The sequence below is a fragment of the Populus alba genome, chromosome 11 (genome assembly GCF_005239225.2).
Source record: "Populus alba chromosome 11, ASM523922v2, whole genome shotgun sequence".
NCBI classification, from domain to species: Eukaryota; Viridiplantae; Streptophyta; class Magnoliopsida; order Malpighiales; family Salicaceae; genus Populus; species Populus alba.
In genome coordinates, this window is record NC_133294.1 from 18,156,314 (window position 1) to 18,169,409 (window position 13,096).

The 13,096-nt window shown below is 35.9% G+C and overlaps 2 protein-coding genes across 7 annotated transcripts; one reads left to right on the forward strand and one right to left on the reverse strand.

Moving 5' to 3' along the window:
* The first annotated feature begins 253 nt into the window (after positions 1–253).
* Positions 254–1,270, forward strand: LOC118031313 (flavonol sulfotransferase-like). The gene has a single exon (XM_035035677.2). The coding sequence runs from the start codon at positions 254–256 to the stop codon at positions 1,268–1,270; it is 1,017 nt and encodes a 338-aa protein (XP_034891568.1).
* A 1,259-nt stretch (positions 1,271–2,529) lies between these two features.
* Positions 2,530–11,519, reverse strand: LOC118031312 (wings apart-like protein 2). Of its 6 annotated transcripts, none has more exons than XM_073412580.1 (14): positions 10,780–11,519; positions 9,715–9,814; positions 8,927–9,266; positions 6,915–7,027; positions 5,959–6,087; positions 5,731–5,824; positions 5,526–5,636; positions 4,780–5,387; positions 4,387–4,652; positions 3,815–3,891; positions 3,498–3,658; positions 3,207–3,304; positions 3,046–3,127; positions 2,530–2,758 (listed from the first exon to the last, which is right to left on the reverse strand). In XM_073412580.1, exons 1-14 carry the CDS (start codon positions 11,295–11,297, stop codon positions 2,675–2,677), a joined length of 2,781 nt encoding a protein of 926 aa, XP_073268681.1. In that variant the 5' UTR covers positions 11,298–11,519; the 3' UTR covers positions 2,530–2,674. The 6 variants fall into 6 exon arrangements, 4 of the variants coding, with proteins under 4 accessions (XP_073268681.1, XP_073268680.1, XP_073268679.1 ...); XM_073412579.1 differs by having other exon boundaries at positions 4,780–5,426; XM_073412578.1 differs by having other exon boundaries at positions 4,780–5,429.
* Positions 11,520–13,096: the final 1,577 nt, after the last annotated feature.

A 13,096-nucleotide genomic window follows, 5' to 3' on the forward strand; every position in this document is an offset into this window, starting at 1 on the left:
TTTACGATTTTACGATTCGAGTTTACGAGTGGAGTTTATATTAGATGTTCCGTGTCATATCAAAAAAAATATTTTTGACAACCTTGCACACAATCACACTGTCGAATATAATATGAAATAAAACCTAATTGCATCAACGGACATGTGATCAATAATATTCGATGGTGCCAAAAATTAAACCAGCTCTCAACTCGCTATAAATAGCTGCCATGGCCTTTCATCATTCTACGTTATATTTTCATTTTTTACATTCATGGAATCCTCTTTGCCTTCCTCCCAAATCTTGGATTGTGGTGGAAGTGCAGAGAGGAAAAATGAAGCTAAAAATTACAATGAAGTCATGTCCACCCTTCCGAAAGTTAAAGGCTTGAGGGGGTATGATTATTACCTGTACCAAGGCTTTTGGTACGATCCCTTCTTCTTGGAAGGAATCATGTCTGTTCAAGACCGCTTCAATCCTCAATCCACTGATATATTTGTCTCCAGTTCTCCAAAAACTGGCACAACTTGGCTTAAGGCCCTCACTTTTGCTATTCTTACACGATCCCGTTTAAGTGGTTCGACAACTAGTTCTTTACTTACCAAGATGCCACATGACTGTGTTCCTTTTTTGGAATTTCAGCTTGCTGATCAAAACCCAAGTTATCGGGACTTGGCAATTCCTCTGCTATCTACTCATGTTCCTTACAGTTGTTTACCTAAATCTATCATTTCTTCTAGTTGCAAGATTATTTACATTTGCAGGGACGCAAAGGATGCTTTTGTTTCTTTGTGGTACTTTCTTGCCAAGATGCAAAGGTCGGACAATGTTGAACCTCTTCCTCTGGAAGAGGCTTTTGAGTTGTTCTGCAATGGAATTGCAAATTATGGACCGTACTGGGACCATGTTTTAGGGTATTGGAGAGCAAGCTTGGAGTTCCCTGAGAAGATATTGTTCTTGACATACGAGGAAATGAAGAAAGACACCGCTGCTCATGTTAAGAAATTAGCTGAGTTCATGGGTTGTTCCTTCACCTTAGAGGAAGAGGAGGGAGGGGGGGTGCAAAAGATAATAAGCATGTGTAGTTTTGAGGAGTTGAGCAGCTTGGAGGTGAATAAAAATGCGGAGCACCGTACTCCAGGCATATCAAGTCCTATTCAAAATAGTGTATTCTTCAGGAAAGGTGAGATAGGCGACTGGGCAAATCACTTGACACCTGAAATGGGAGCGCGTCTAGATGACATAATGGAGAAGAAGCTCAAGGGTTCAGGCTTGAAGCTGCCCAGGTGACTGTGCCTGGGGTCCCATTTGCTTATGATTATGGCCGAAGTGGGTTTGTCAAAAGCTGTCATCAACATCTCATGAAACAGCCCTGTTCATCTCTTGTATTTCCTAGCAAGTATTCACATTTTGTGAATCATCCATGTCAACAAGCATTATTCTTTTGTGAATCTGTGTTTGTGACTTCAATTGATTTCCTTGCATGTTTGTAAGAGTTCAAAATGGGATTTCACACAAGTGTATGCATTCCATTAATCAGTTTGATAAAAAAAAAGAAATTACTCTAATATTTAATATTAGAGTGTTTTCTTCACAGAAATTGCAGCGTGTTTTCTTCACAGCTATACATGTTTTAAAAGAACCGAGACAACCATACATGAGGGCGGAGCAAAGACCAAACGAGACAACCATCCATGAAGATTGTTGAATTGCAGATCAAATGAACGTAGGCGGCACATCTGCTGAAAGGATCTCAAAATGCCTTGTAATCGGTTAAAATAAAGATCAAGATCTTTAGGAGAACTTTCCACTCCTAAAATAAGCCCAGGAGCCGGCTTCATGAGCAACAGAGGCACATAAAGAATCTGAAAGCAGTTTTTATGCACTATCAGCAGAACAATTTGATCAGTCAGATCACAATCCTTCTTACTTCAAACAAATCTTTTGGAACCGATATGTCGAGGGATGGCTTGATTTATACCGGAGATTTTGTTGGAAATTTAAAGAAGCGTGGTGCTTATTATTTCAAAAGAAAAACCAAAAGTGCACACCTTGGTGCTACGTATATATTTCTTGCCTTAAGAATCATTCCAGTATTTTTATCATTTGAAAAAAAAAAACAATTTAGACCCTCAATTATTATTTGATTTAGAAGCAAAACCATAATTACACTATTATAATTTACAATCCTCTATTTATTTATATATTTTAAAAACACTTTTAAAAAAAATTGAATTTTTTTTCTTTACTTCAAATTCTTTTTTTTTTTTTTTGTGTTTTTAGATTATTTTAATGTGCTAATGTTAAAAATAATTTAAAAAAAATAAAAATATATATATTATACAGATAGAAGTCACGCACAAAGAAATACAATTTGATTCTGCTTTCATTACTGTATACAAAGCGTCTAGCGTCTCGGCCCGGGTCATACAAAAAGAATGATATGGAATATGGGAAAAAGGAAAGAAACGAAAGTGGGCAAGTCTAGAAAAGGTTAATCAGCCCAAGGCTAAAACCTGGTGTGCTACGACAAGCTAAAACCATCTGTGTACAAAAAAAAAAAAAAAAAAAAAACTTAACCTGAAAGAAAAACAAGGCTGTACAAAGCTTTGCATTTCTGGAGCTTTTCATCATGCTCTACATGATTCAATCACATTGCTCACATCTACATGAGTGACCGGAAAAGCAAGTATATCATCGGATTCTACATGATTCGATCACTTCGCTCACAGCTTTATGAGTCTCTGGTGATATCATGTTTAATGTCAAGTGAAATGCCTGGAGAAAGCAAAATGTATAATTTGTTAGAGAGAGAAATAATAGCCTACTTCTTTGTTTTCACTCTTGCATTGTACATGTCACAGCGTGCTAGCTAGCTACAACGCAAGGAACGCAGTGATTATTTTACCAAAATGCTCCCCGATCCATTTTTTATATAATGCAATGCTTCTTTTCAAAAAAAATAATAATAATAACAAGCAAAGAATGTTGATGCAGAGAGGACATGGATTTCAAAGTTGCAACTAATCTCATGCCTTGATGTACAAGAAAGGAACAAAACATACCACAAATCTCTCCAACACAGGAACAAGGATAGCCAGGTTCTGGTTCGGGAGGCAATCAGCAATGGAATCATGTATGCTCTTGCTGTCATTGAACAAGGACAATTTGAGAAACATCGGACCAAAAAGAATGTGAAAGAACAAATGGATGGAGCACAGCAAACCTTTCAGTTGATAGGAATGCAAGTAGCAGTGCTGAATAAGCTTCAACAATCATCTTCTCTGCTTCCTTCTCTCCTTGTAATACAGCTGCCTCGTCATTCTGTACAATTCCCAATAACATAAAATTTTGGAAACATAAATTACAATTCAATTTATTCAAATTGAATCTTACAGTATAAGGAAAATGAACAAGAATAAACATTCAATATTACTCTATTATTTGCAAGCATCTCCACATACATGTGTAAACAAATTGCATTTAATAAAATTATGACATTAAGCAGGTCGCTCACCCAAGACACCATGTTTCCTTCTCCAGCGGCATCACCTGCACCTTGGTTGGCTAGAAAGATGGAGCACAGTAATGGAATTACATCCTTGCGACTCTCATCTTCTGACCCTTCTGAGCTTGACAGCGAAATACTTGTTGCAGCAAGCCTTGATCTGCAATCGACTTTAACCATAAATTTTGGTAGGCAATAAACATCAGAGTCACTTTTTCCACCAGAAAATTATGAATATATAAAGAAACATGAACCATATGTCACCAATAAGATCAAAAGAAGGAAAACCCTAATGAGCAGCCTGCTACTAAATTGAGAGATCTAACCATCAAAAAGGTATCCAAGTCGGGTTAAGCCAGTCCATAAAATGAAGGGCCATTGCTCAAATTCATCAAATGCAAATCTGAATTGAGATTATTGGAGTGTTCAAAATAAGAACATCTTCTCATCTAACATGAAAAATAAAGAATTGGAAATTTCACAGAAATTTGAATGTAATCAGTCAATAGCACAAGGAATCTAGGTAATACAAGGAGAAAGTTGGTTTGAGGGATTGTTGTTGCTTAAATACAAGCACAAGTGACACTTCCAAAGGATGGTCAGAATGCAACGCCAATACAAGTTCAATCCAATACATGCAGCAGCAATCTAAAATCAAATTATCAGAAATTCCTAGGATGTATAAATCTACTCGTATCATACTTACAAAGATAATAGTTAACATGAAGGAGAGCTTCAGCAGGTTTAAAGCAACACAGCGAGGATAATAAATCAAGTTTCAATAGGTTAAATTCATAATAGCAATAAAGAACAAAGAAGCATTCCACTGTGCCGTCCACCAATTGCAAGTAAACAATATATGCATTAGAGCGGTGATTATAGGGCAAGTAAAATTGACCTGTTATCCCCATCCTTTTCTACCAAGTTCACAAGTAGGCCCAATATAGCAACAAGCAAATCCAACTCTTGATCAGTAAGATGAATATCATTCTGATTTTCGAGTGGAATGCTTGAACTGTCCTCTTGCATCTTTCCAAAGAAAGATATAGATGAACTGAACAAAGGGAAGTGGCCGGCAATCAATGAAGACATAGTCTCCAGTCCTCCACAAGCAGCAATTTGTTGACAGCCAATAGGATTGTCATTTGTTAAATTCATTAGAACCTGCCAAGAAAAGATTCTGACTACAAAGGCAAAAAAAGGGCATGTGCAGCAACCTCCTCTTACTTCGACAGAAGAAAAGAAGGAATGGAACATGGAAGAAATTCCTCAAAATGGTTCAGAGGAATACCTTGATAGCAGTAAGAAGACAGTCTGCCAAAAGGCTGGAATGTTCTTCATCAGGAACATTGCAATAAGAGCTTTTCTGTGAATGATGATGTTCCTTGTTACTTGATTTGTGGAGGCCATTTCCACCATTACTTGATTCATCTGGACTCATTAGCTTATATTGACACCCATTTTCAACTTCTCTGGGGGTTACCCTACCATTATGAGTTCGAGAGATTTTTCGTTTCCCAGATAGCAAGTCCCACTTTGAGGGCTGAAAATCATCTTCATCAAATGCATAAGGATCTTGGCTGTCATCTAACAAGTCACTGCAGGCATCTTTTGTACAATTAGTTTTTTCAACAAGACCAAATTTGGTCCTCGACCTATTACTATCGCAACTCCTTAATGTCTCACTACATGAACTGGGCATGGAAGGGACTCTCATCTTCAGTTGACAAGTATTTTTCATAAATCGTGTGGCAGTTTCAGAACAGGAGGCAGAAAGACTCAACCGACCAATGGAATTCTGAGATACATTTAAGCGTTTCCCAGAGGAGGTCCTCTCTTCATTGCAGTGATATACATTTGAGCCTTTCCAAGAGGAGGTCCTCTCTTCATTGCAGCAATCTGTAGAAGAACTGATACAAATAACCCCATTGTTGTCTACTGCTAATACAATTAAAGATGCATCATTAGTAAGAGAGATAGAGAAAGAGGAGCAGCTGCCAAACAGAAACACTACAGTGATATTAGGCTACCACAAACCTCTGACGTCGTCAATCAAGGCCAAATCAGAAGCATTATCACTCCTTTCAGAAAGACTACAATGGTTTCCATCAATGGAAACAGCAGGAGAACTCTTAAGTAGATGAAGACCTAAAAAACAATGCCATCAATCATCAGAAAACATGCCAGACAAAAGAAATCTAGTTAAGAACCGGAAACAGACAGAGCAAGAAAGCACCGTTACCGGATAGAATTTTTATGATGCTTATTATGATTTTAGTAAAAGATAGCTGATGCCCATGAGAATCTGAGTTCGCCCTCATTCCAAGCAGATGAGTCTGTATTAAAGAAGAAAATAATGAACATTAAAATCCAATAACTCGGCTTCAAATGGCATTTTAAATCCCAATAACTATCTAGAGGAAGAATAAACAGGAGAAGAATAACAGAACAAAATCACATTTGATTGCACCTGATTATCGTTACTCAAAAATGTAGCATTTTCCATAATTTTCAAGCATTTCAGAAGCAGCACCAGGCTCGAGTGACGCATGTCATGTTTTGTATCCTGAATGGAAGATGAATTATGTTCTGCCCACCTCTGCAAGTAAATTTGTGTTCAATAGTTACCATCTCCAAACAATCACTAATTAGAATGTCAAGGACAGAAATGGACCGGGAAGGCATGAATTTATTATTAGGGATAATGACTCAATTTAGAATAAGTAAATCACAAGAAGACTTCCATATACAAAACAGATGCATGTCATCTTTTGCATCCTGAATGGAAGGTGAATTATGTTCTGTCCACCTCTGCAAATAAATTTGTGTTCAATTGTTACCAACTCCAAACAATCATTCACTATTTAGAATGTCAAAGACAGAAATGGATCGAGATAGGAATGAATTTATTATCAGGTATAATGACTCAATTTAGAATAAGTAAATCACAAGAAGACTTCCATATACAAAAGAAACTGTACTGGTAAGCAAGTTAATGGGCCACCATTGGTTGAGGATCTGCTTTAGATCTTATAAGGTGAAAGTAAAACACAGGGAAATGCATGCATGCACACCACTAATCTTTGATTCTGGTGAGAACAGTGATGACTCCACTCAGAACCATATAGAATTACATTCCAAGATGAAGAAAATTAATAACAGAGCAGTGCTATAAAGCTAAATGTGAGAACCAGAGATTAATAAGCAATGCTGAAAATTTTATCATGCATAAGATGAGATAAGCATATGACAGATTTTTCCCACGATTGAATACATTAATTGAGCACAGATTTCCCAGTTGCAAACTTTTCCTCATTTCTCAAATGATTAGATAGAATAAGAGTTACACTTAAACTTTAAAGCAACATATAAGCTCTTGATTTTTTGTGAATTGCTAAAAGATGAAACAAACATACAAGCTCACACCTCTATAACAGAGTGACAGTTCATGGTGACCTCGAAGACAGCATCAAGTCCTCCAAGCTCTCGTAACTTTTCCTTAAAGCCCCCCCCTGTCTTCCTTACCATGCCAGATGTATCTGAATGAATGCAACCCACACAGTGAAATAAATAAGCAATCAGAAAAGGAGAGAGAGAGTGTGCATGCATGCATGCATGTATTGCTTACAGAAAGACTTGCACATGTGGCATTGCATATACATATGATTATGGATTTTGCTAACCTGTCTGTATTTGAGCAAGTTAGCGTTGTGCCCATTTTTCTATGATAAAAATATTACGTGTGCCTTTTATATTGAAATTAAAATGTGGGTAGAATTGTAATTTCATGGGGAGTTTCTTCTTCCTTCTCCATCCTTTGTTTAGAATTTTTTGCAGCTGAAAGAAAAAAAATTAATTTCACCTCCCAATCACTTCCTTATCTAGAACAAAGGAGCAAATTTTTCTATGATAAAAATATTACGTGTGCCTTTTATATTGAAATTAAAATGTGGGTAGAATTGTAATTTCATGGGAGTTTCTTCTTCCTTCTCCATCCTTTGTTTAGAATTTTTTGCAGCTGAAAGAAAAAAAATTAATTTCACCTCCCAATCACTTCCTTATCTAGAACAAAGGAGCAAATCTCTCCCTAATAACAAGTGCTTGTTTCCCACTAGAGATTCCGAACTGTTTTGGTTTTCATTATGTTTCTTATTTCATGAATTCCTAGAGTGAGATTGAGATAAAAAGATTATCCAATGATCAAACAAAATGCTGCCATCTAATGAATCATGCTTAAAAAGACTTGCTTGTTTCTTCCATAAAATGAAATCTGTTTATGTACCATTTTCTTTACCAAGACACTATCATCCAGATATAAAAGAGCTGCTGGATACAATTTTAGTATATGTTTGGCAGTGTAGTAGCGGTTGCTTTTCAAATAACTTTTCGTACCGAAATGCATGCTAATGATGTTTTTTCACTTTTTAAAAATCATTTTTGATATCAGTACATCAAAACAATCCAAAACATACAAATCGTATTAAATTTTAGCAAAACACAAAAATTGAATTTTTTGGGAACGCGGTTTCAACAGCGTTCCCAAACGGTTCCTAATAGAATTTAGGTTTCAAATGAAAGGGATAAAGATTTGATAGATTAGCCAACTAGCTCGCAAAAACACAAAAGCCTTAGTAACATTAATTTAAAACAGAAACATGTGCTCCAGACAGAGAATTGGGCATTTCCACCTATCTGAGATTACATTTGTACCCTCAATTAATTTTTCAATACAAAATGCACTCAAGGAGTATTTTTGTTATGGAAAAATGGGTAGAATGCTAACTTGCTCTAGTTAAGATCATGCAAAACAATCACTAAGCATTTGAAAAATAGCATCCCAAATCCTCAACCAAACTTATCATGCAATTCTTGAAAGCACGTTGTATGCACAATGGCCTGCATTCTTCTTGTTCCATGAAAAAAAAACCATAAATTTCAATAGAAAATGTCCATATAGAATAATTAAGTTAAAGAAGCCTGTAATAAACAACAATATGCAAAACTCGTTTGTGCCTGGATCATTTTTAACTCAAGTAATTAATAAAAATCTAAAAACAATACTACACCAGCATGTAATCAAACAAAAATAGACACCACTGAAACTTGCAAATAAAAATGCCAAAGAAATTATTAAGACATGCTGTTCATTACATAATGGTGTATTTTAGAACTATTTCAAGAAGATAAGTCAGAAGAAAGAAGCAGAAGTAATGAAAAGCTAGTGTAAAAGTATTTGCATCAACAATATCAGCTTTATAATAAATGGTATCCAGGAATTTATTCATAGTTCCGATCAACAAAACCACTATTCATCCTTTGATAAAAATAAACCATAAGGAAACTAATAAATGGCAGGCTACGTATGGAAAGTACGCAACAGAAATGAAAAACTAACACTTCATTATCGACAGAATTGGAAGATATGATATCAAGCATACCTTCAAAAGATATCTTAGATAAACAAGCTTTCTCCATGGACAACAATGCAATCCATTTTGGAGTCAATTCTGGCCTCTCTGTTCTACTATCATCACCAGAATGTGACTTCATGTCCTTGCAATTAACAAGAATTTCCTGAACTTTGGCAGCAATGGCAGTAGAGCTAGAATCTGCCAGCTTACTTGTATCTCGTAAGATGTCAGAATCCTTGCGTAATGCTAAAAGCTTACTGCCTATATTTCGAGTCTTATCTTCAGTGGCAGTAGAAATGATGGGTTTTAACAATTTAATAAGAAAACGAATGCAAGTTGGTGACTCTAAAATGTGTTCATCTTGACCCTGAAACAGTGAAATTAAAGCTGTCAAAACTATTCTGATGGGTGAAAAAATACATGGAGAAAATGAGTTCCAGCCTTGAGAATCAAATAAACAAATAAGAAATAACCGACTACAAGCAGCAGCATGTGATTTGAGAACATTACAACGTTTGAAAACTGAAACTGAAGAGTTGTGCTTGTACAAACATAGAACTCCATGTGAACTTAATTATGAGTAAAGTTACAGATTCTACTTGCTATTATTATGTTTCTCAAAACAACTGATGTCAGTCATTGCCTTTTATCCATGCCCAGACAACACAACCTTATCTAACAACTCAGAGGGAGGTAATGCTGAATTCCCAATTGCCTTTGTATAGATTTCAGAGGTCCCTTTTGAGGTTTCAACAAAACATGTACATGCACAAGAGAGTGCAGAAAGAAAAGGTATAAAACATAAAAGAACTTACATCACTCGTCAAAACATAGAAGAGTGCAGCAGCAGCCAGATTGCTTGTTGAGTCATCAAAGCTGAGGCCCAGAATAGCATCAATTATTGTCTTGGCCATCCTGAAAGCACAAAACTTTAGAATTTTAGCATGCAACAGAAATAAGACATGAAACTTGAGGCCAGTAAAATGAGAATAGTAAATACATGATAGCAGACCAACAAAGGAGTGATTTTGTGTGCATAAACCAAAACATCTAAAAGGAGAACCCAACATGCTGTTTTTCATTCACCAAATGGTATGGGGAGTAATAAGTAGAATTCATAACTTTCACTTCTCAGAGATCTTCCATCTTTTGGATATGCATACTGAACTCCCATATTAAATTTAATTTTAAAATATTCCGCTCATTACTTGATTAGGTACTTCAAAGCTTAAACAGAAAAACCCATAAACCATTACAAAAACTAACTAGTGACATAAATTCCAAACGCATAGTAAAACAAAGTACCAAATTCCAAAACCAAAACAAGATCACCCACGAAACAACCCATCTCTTTAATTTCAAGAACTTCGAACAGTCCACCAACTACACTCAAAATCAAACAGAACACTCTCCAAGAAGCCACACGAAGATCCAGAATTTCCGAACTCAACAAGAAATTCTACAAAACAATCATGTAAAAGAAACAAAAAAAAACAATTCAAGAACTCACGATACCCTTTAAACTACACTAGAAAAAATTCAAAACGAAGACTCGAGAAAGACTCGAGAACCCATCAACCGAAAACAACTCTTTGAAATGCCAATAACCTCTCCCCATCAAAAAGCTTCCAAAACAAACCCAACAATTTCTAACGCAATAAGCCTCAATTCATTCTAAATTCAAACCCAGCCTTTCAAGAACTCAAAAAGTCCCGACAATTTCTAATGCAGTAACCATCGATTCAATCTTTCTAAATTCAAATCCGCTTTTTTTTCTAAATTCAAGAACTCACAGAATCCCCAAGACAATTTCAAAAATTCATAAACACGAAATAATTCCAAATTCAATCTTTAAACATCACAAAACAAAACCCACATACCCTTGAGCCCTCAATAGCCGTCTCTGTTGTTGAGTCCCACAAATCCCTAACAAAGACAGCAAACTAGCTCTCTTAATTCTCAAAGGCTGTCCTTTCTTTAACCCATCAAGTGCAAAATTAACCTCATCAACATGCTCCATCATTTCCCCAAATTCTTGCGCCTCCATCAACGTCGTCGAGCTAGTCAAAAGATTAGAATTCCCAATACCGTTTCTCTCAGATTTTGACTTACTACGCCTCGGCTTCTTCGATTTTCTTGGGACGACGCCGTTTGGGATGGGATTGTCGTCGAAATTGTAGGGATCGAGATCGAGAGAATAAGAGGTGGATTCTTGAGAAGAGAAAGGAAAGTTATGGCTGAAGAAATCTTGATTAGATTGGGTAGTTTCTTGAGAGAGAGAAAAGGAGTCGCTGAAGGAGTAATTATGGTCAGCTAAGTCGTCGTCTAATGAATCTGAAAAGGTTCTCGTTAGGTTTCCTCCGTCTCTGTTTCGCCGACCGTACGTTCTAACGATCATGCTTTTTTGAATTTCCCGTTCGCTTAACTCTGGAGACGACGACGAGGAGGAGGAGGAGGAGAGAGGAGGGTAAGTTTGGCATACAGATGGAAAGACGAGGGCTTTTTGGGGAAACAATTTGAATTTCTCTTTCTTTCCGCTGGGGTTGCGAGCTCGAGAAACGAGAAAGGAGGGGGGGGTTAGGGCAATCAGACAGCCGGAGAGAGGGTCGTTAGTTGATTAGCCAGCAGCAATATCTAGAAATATACTGTATAGTTTAATGTTTGTTTTAGTCCCTAGAGATTCAATGATGTTTCAATTTGAATCATGTAGTTTAATGTTTATTATTTCAAAAAGATCACAACAGTACATTTGCGTGTGAGAACATATCCACAAGGAAGTTGGGCACGGGGAAAATGTGGATACAGAGATGGGGATATGACATTAAGCCTTCTCACAATCCGATTATGTAGCAATTTTTATTTGTATATAAATTATTTTTGGTGGATTAATGAAAAAATTTAAAATAGATTTACTATGAATTAAATTGAATGCATGTTAGTGTTTGACAAAATAATAAAGGAGCTCGCTCAAAACTTAGCTGGCAAAATTGAGCCAACCAAGTCTATTATTAAGTATGTGTTTGGTAATATGGTGTAGAGTATTTTTTAAAAAAAATATTTTTTATTTGAAAATACATTAAAATAATTTATTTTTTTATATTTATTTTTACATTAACACATTAAAATTATCAAAAAACACTAAAGAAAACATTAATTTAATGTTTTTTCAAGGTAAATGCATTTTGAAAAGGCACTCAAAAGTGGAAGCTACTGCATTCTTAAATATGGACTAAATGCCTAGTCAAACAATTTGAGCAAAGAAAGAAACCTAGCCAAACAAAAGGGGGACGAGACAAGAAAAGAAGAAGTGAAAGTAAAAAGGCCTAACTAGGTATCATAGCACAATTAAGCTCAACAATGAACAAAAAATACAAAGAGAAAGAGAGAGTCCAACCAAGACCTAATCAGACAATCCTAAACAACCCAACTAAGGAAGAAGAGAAAAGCAAGGAAAAAAAAAAAGGAAAAATGACAATCAAGCAACACTTGGGACTAACACTAAACAACCTAACCAAAAAGAAGGAAATAAACAAAAGGAGAACGGGAAGAAATGAGCCCAGTTGCGCAGCACATGGGCCCAACACTAAGCATTCCAACAAAAGAGGAAAGGAAGAAAAAAATGAGAAAAGAAAGGGAAAACCCTAACTAGGAAACACTTGAACCTAACATCGAATAGCCTAATTAAAGTAGAAGGAAAGAAAAGAAAAGGAAGGAAGAAAAAATGAAGAAGAGAAGGAAAATGATAAAATAAGGCTCAATTTAGCCCAATAATACTATAAAGCCCATATGCTCTTCATTTTTTCTTTAATCAAAACAATAGCTCTTATTTTATTTTTTTAACAAGTATGGTACCCCAAACGATGTTGAGGCATATGCAACAACCCAACTAAATTCTTTATCATACAAGTTATTGATATGACATCCATTTGAATTCCATGTCTTTCATATTCTTTACGCTCCAACCTGAAAGCCTTGTTTCACAAATTAACAGAATGAGCTTCTACATGAACAATTCATTATACAACTAATTACATGATCATTCACAAATAAACTCTATTACTCCTACGAATATGTCTGCACACCCTACTTCCCACAATTAAAATTCATGAGATTCAAGGATGTATAAAATACCAAGGTTCATAATGTATTAAACATAACACACGCCCTATATTTACAATCACTAAAACAAAACACTCT

Excerpts from the sequence above, each read along its gene's own strand:
- LOC118031313 (XM_035035677.2), top strand. The coding sequence starts at position 254 with ATGGAATCCTCTTTGCCTTCCTCCCAAATCTTGGATTGTGGTGGAAGT.
- LOC118031312 (XM_073412578.1), bottom strand. The coding sequence starts at position 11,297 with ATGATCGTTAGAACGTACGGTCGGCGAAACAGAGACGGAGGAAACCTA. Across the intron at positions 6,088-6,914 it reads ACTGTCACTCTGTTATAGAG|AGGTGGGCAGAACATAATTC; the intron begins GTGTGAGCTTGT and ends ATTTACTTGCAG. Across the intron at positions 5,637-5,730 it reads CATCATAAAAATTCTATCCG|GTCTTCATCTACTTAAGAGT; the intron begins GTAACGGTGCTT and ends ATTGTTTTTTAG.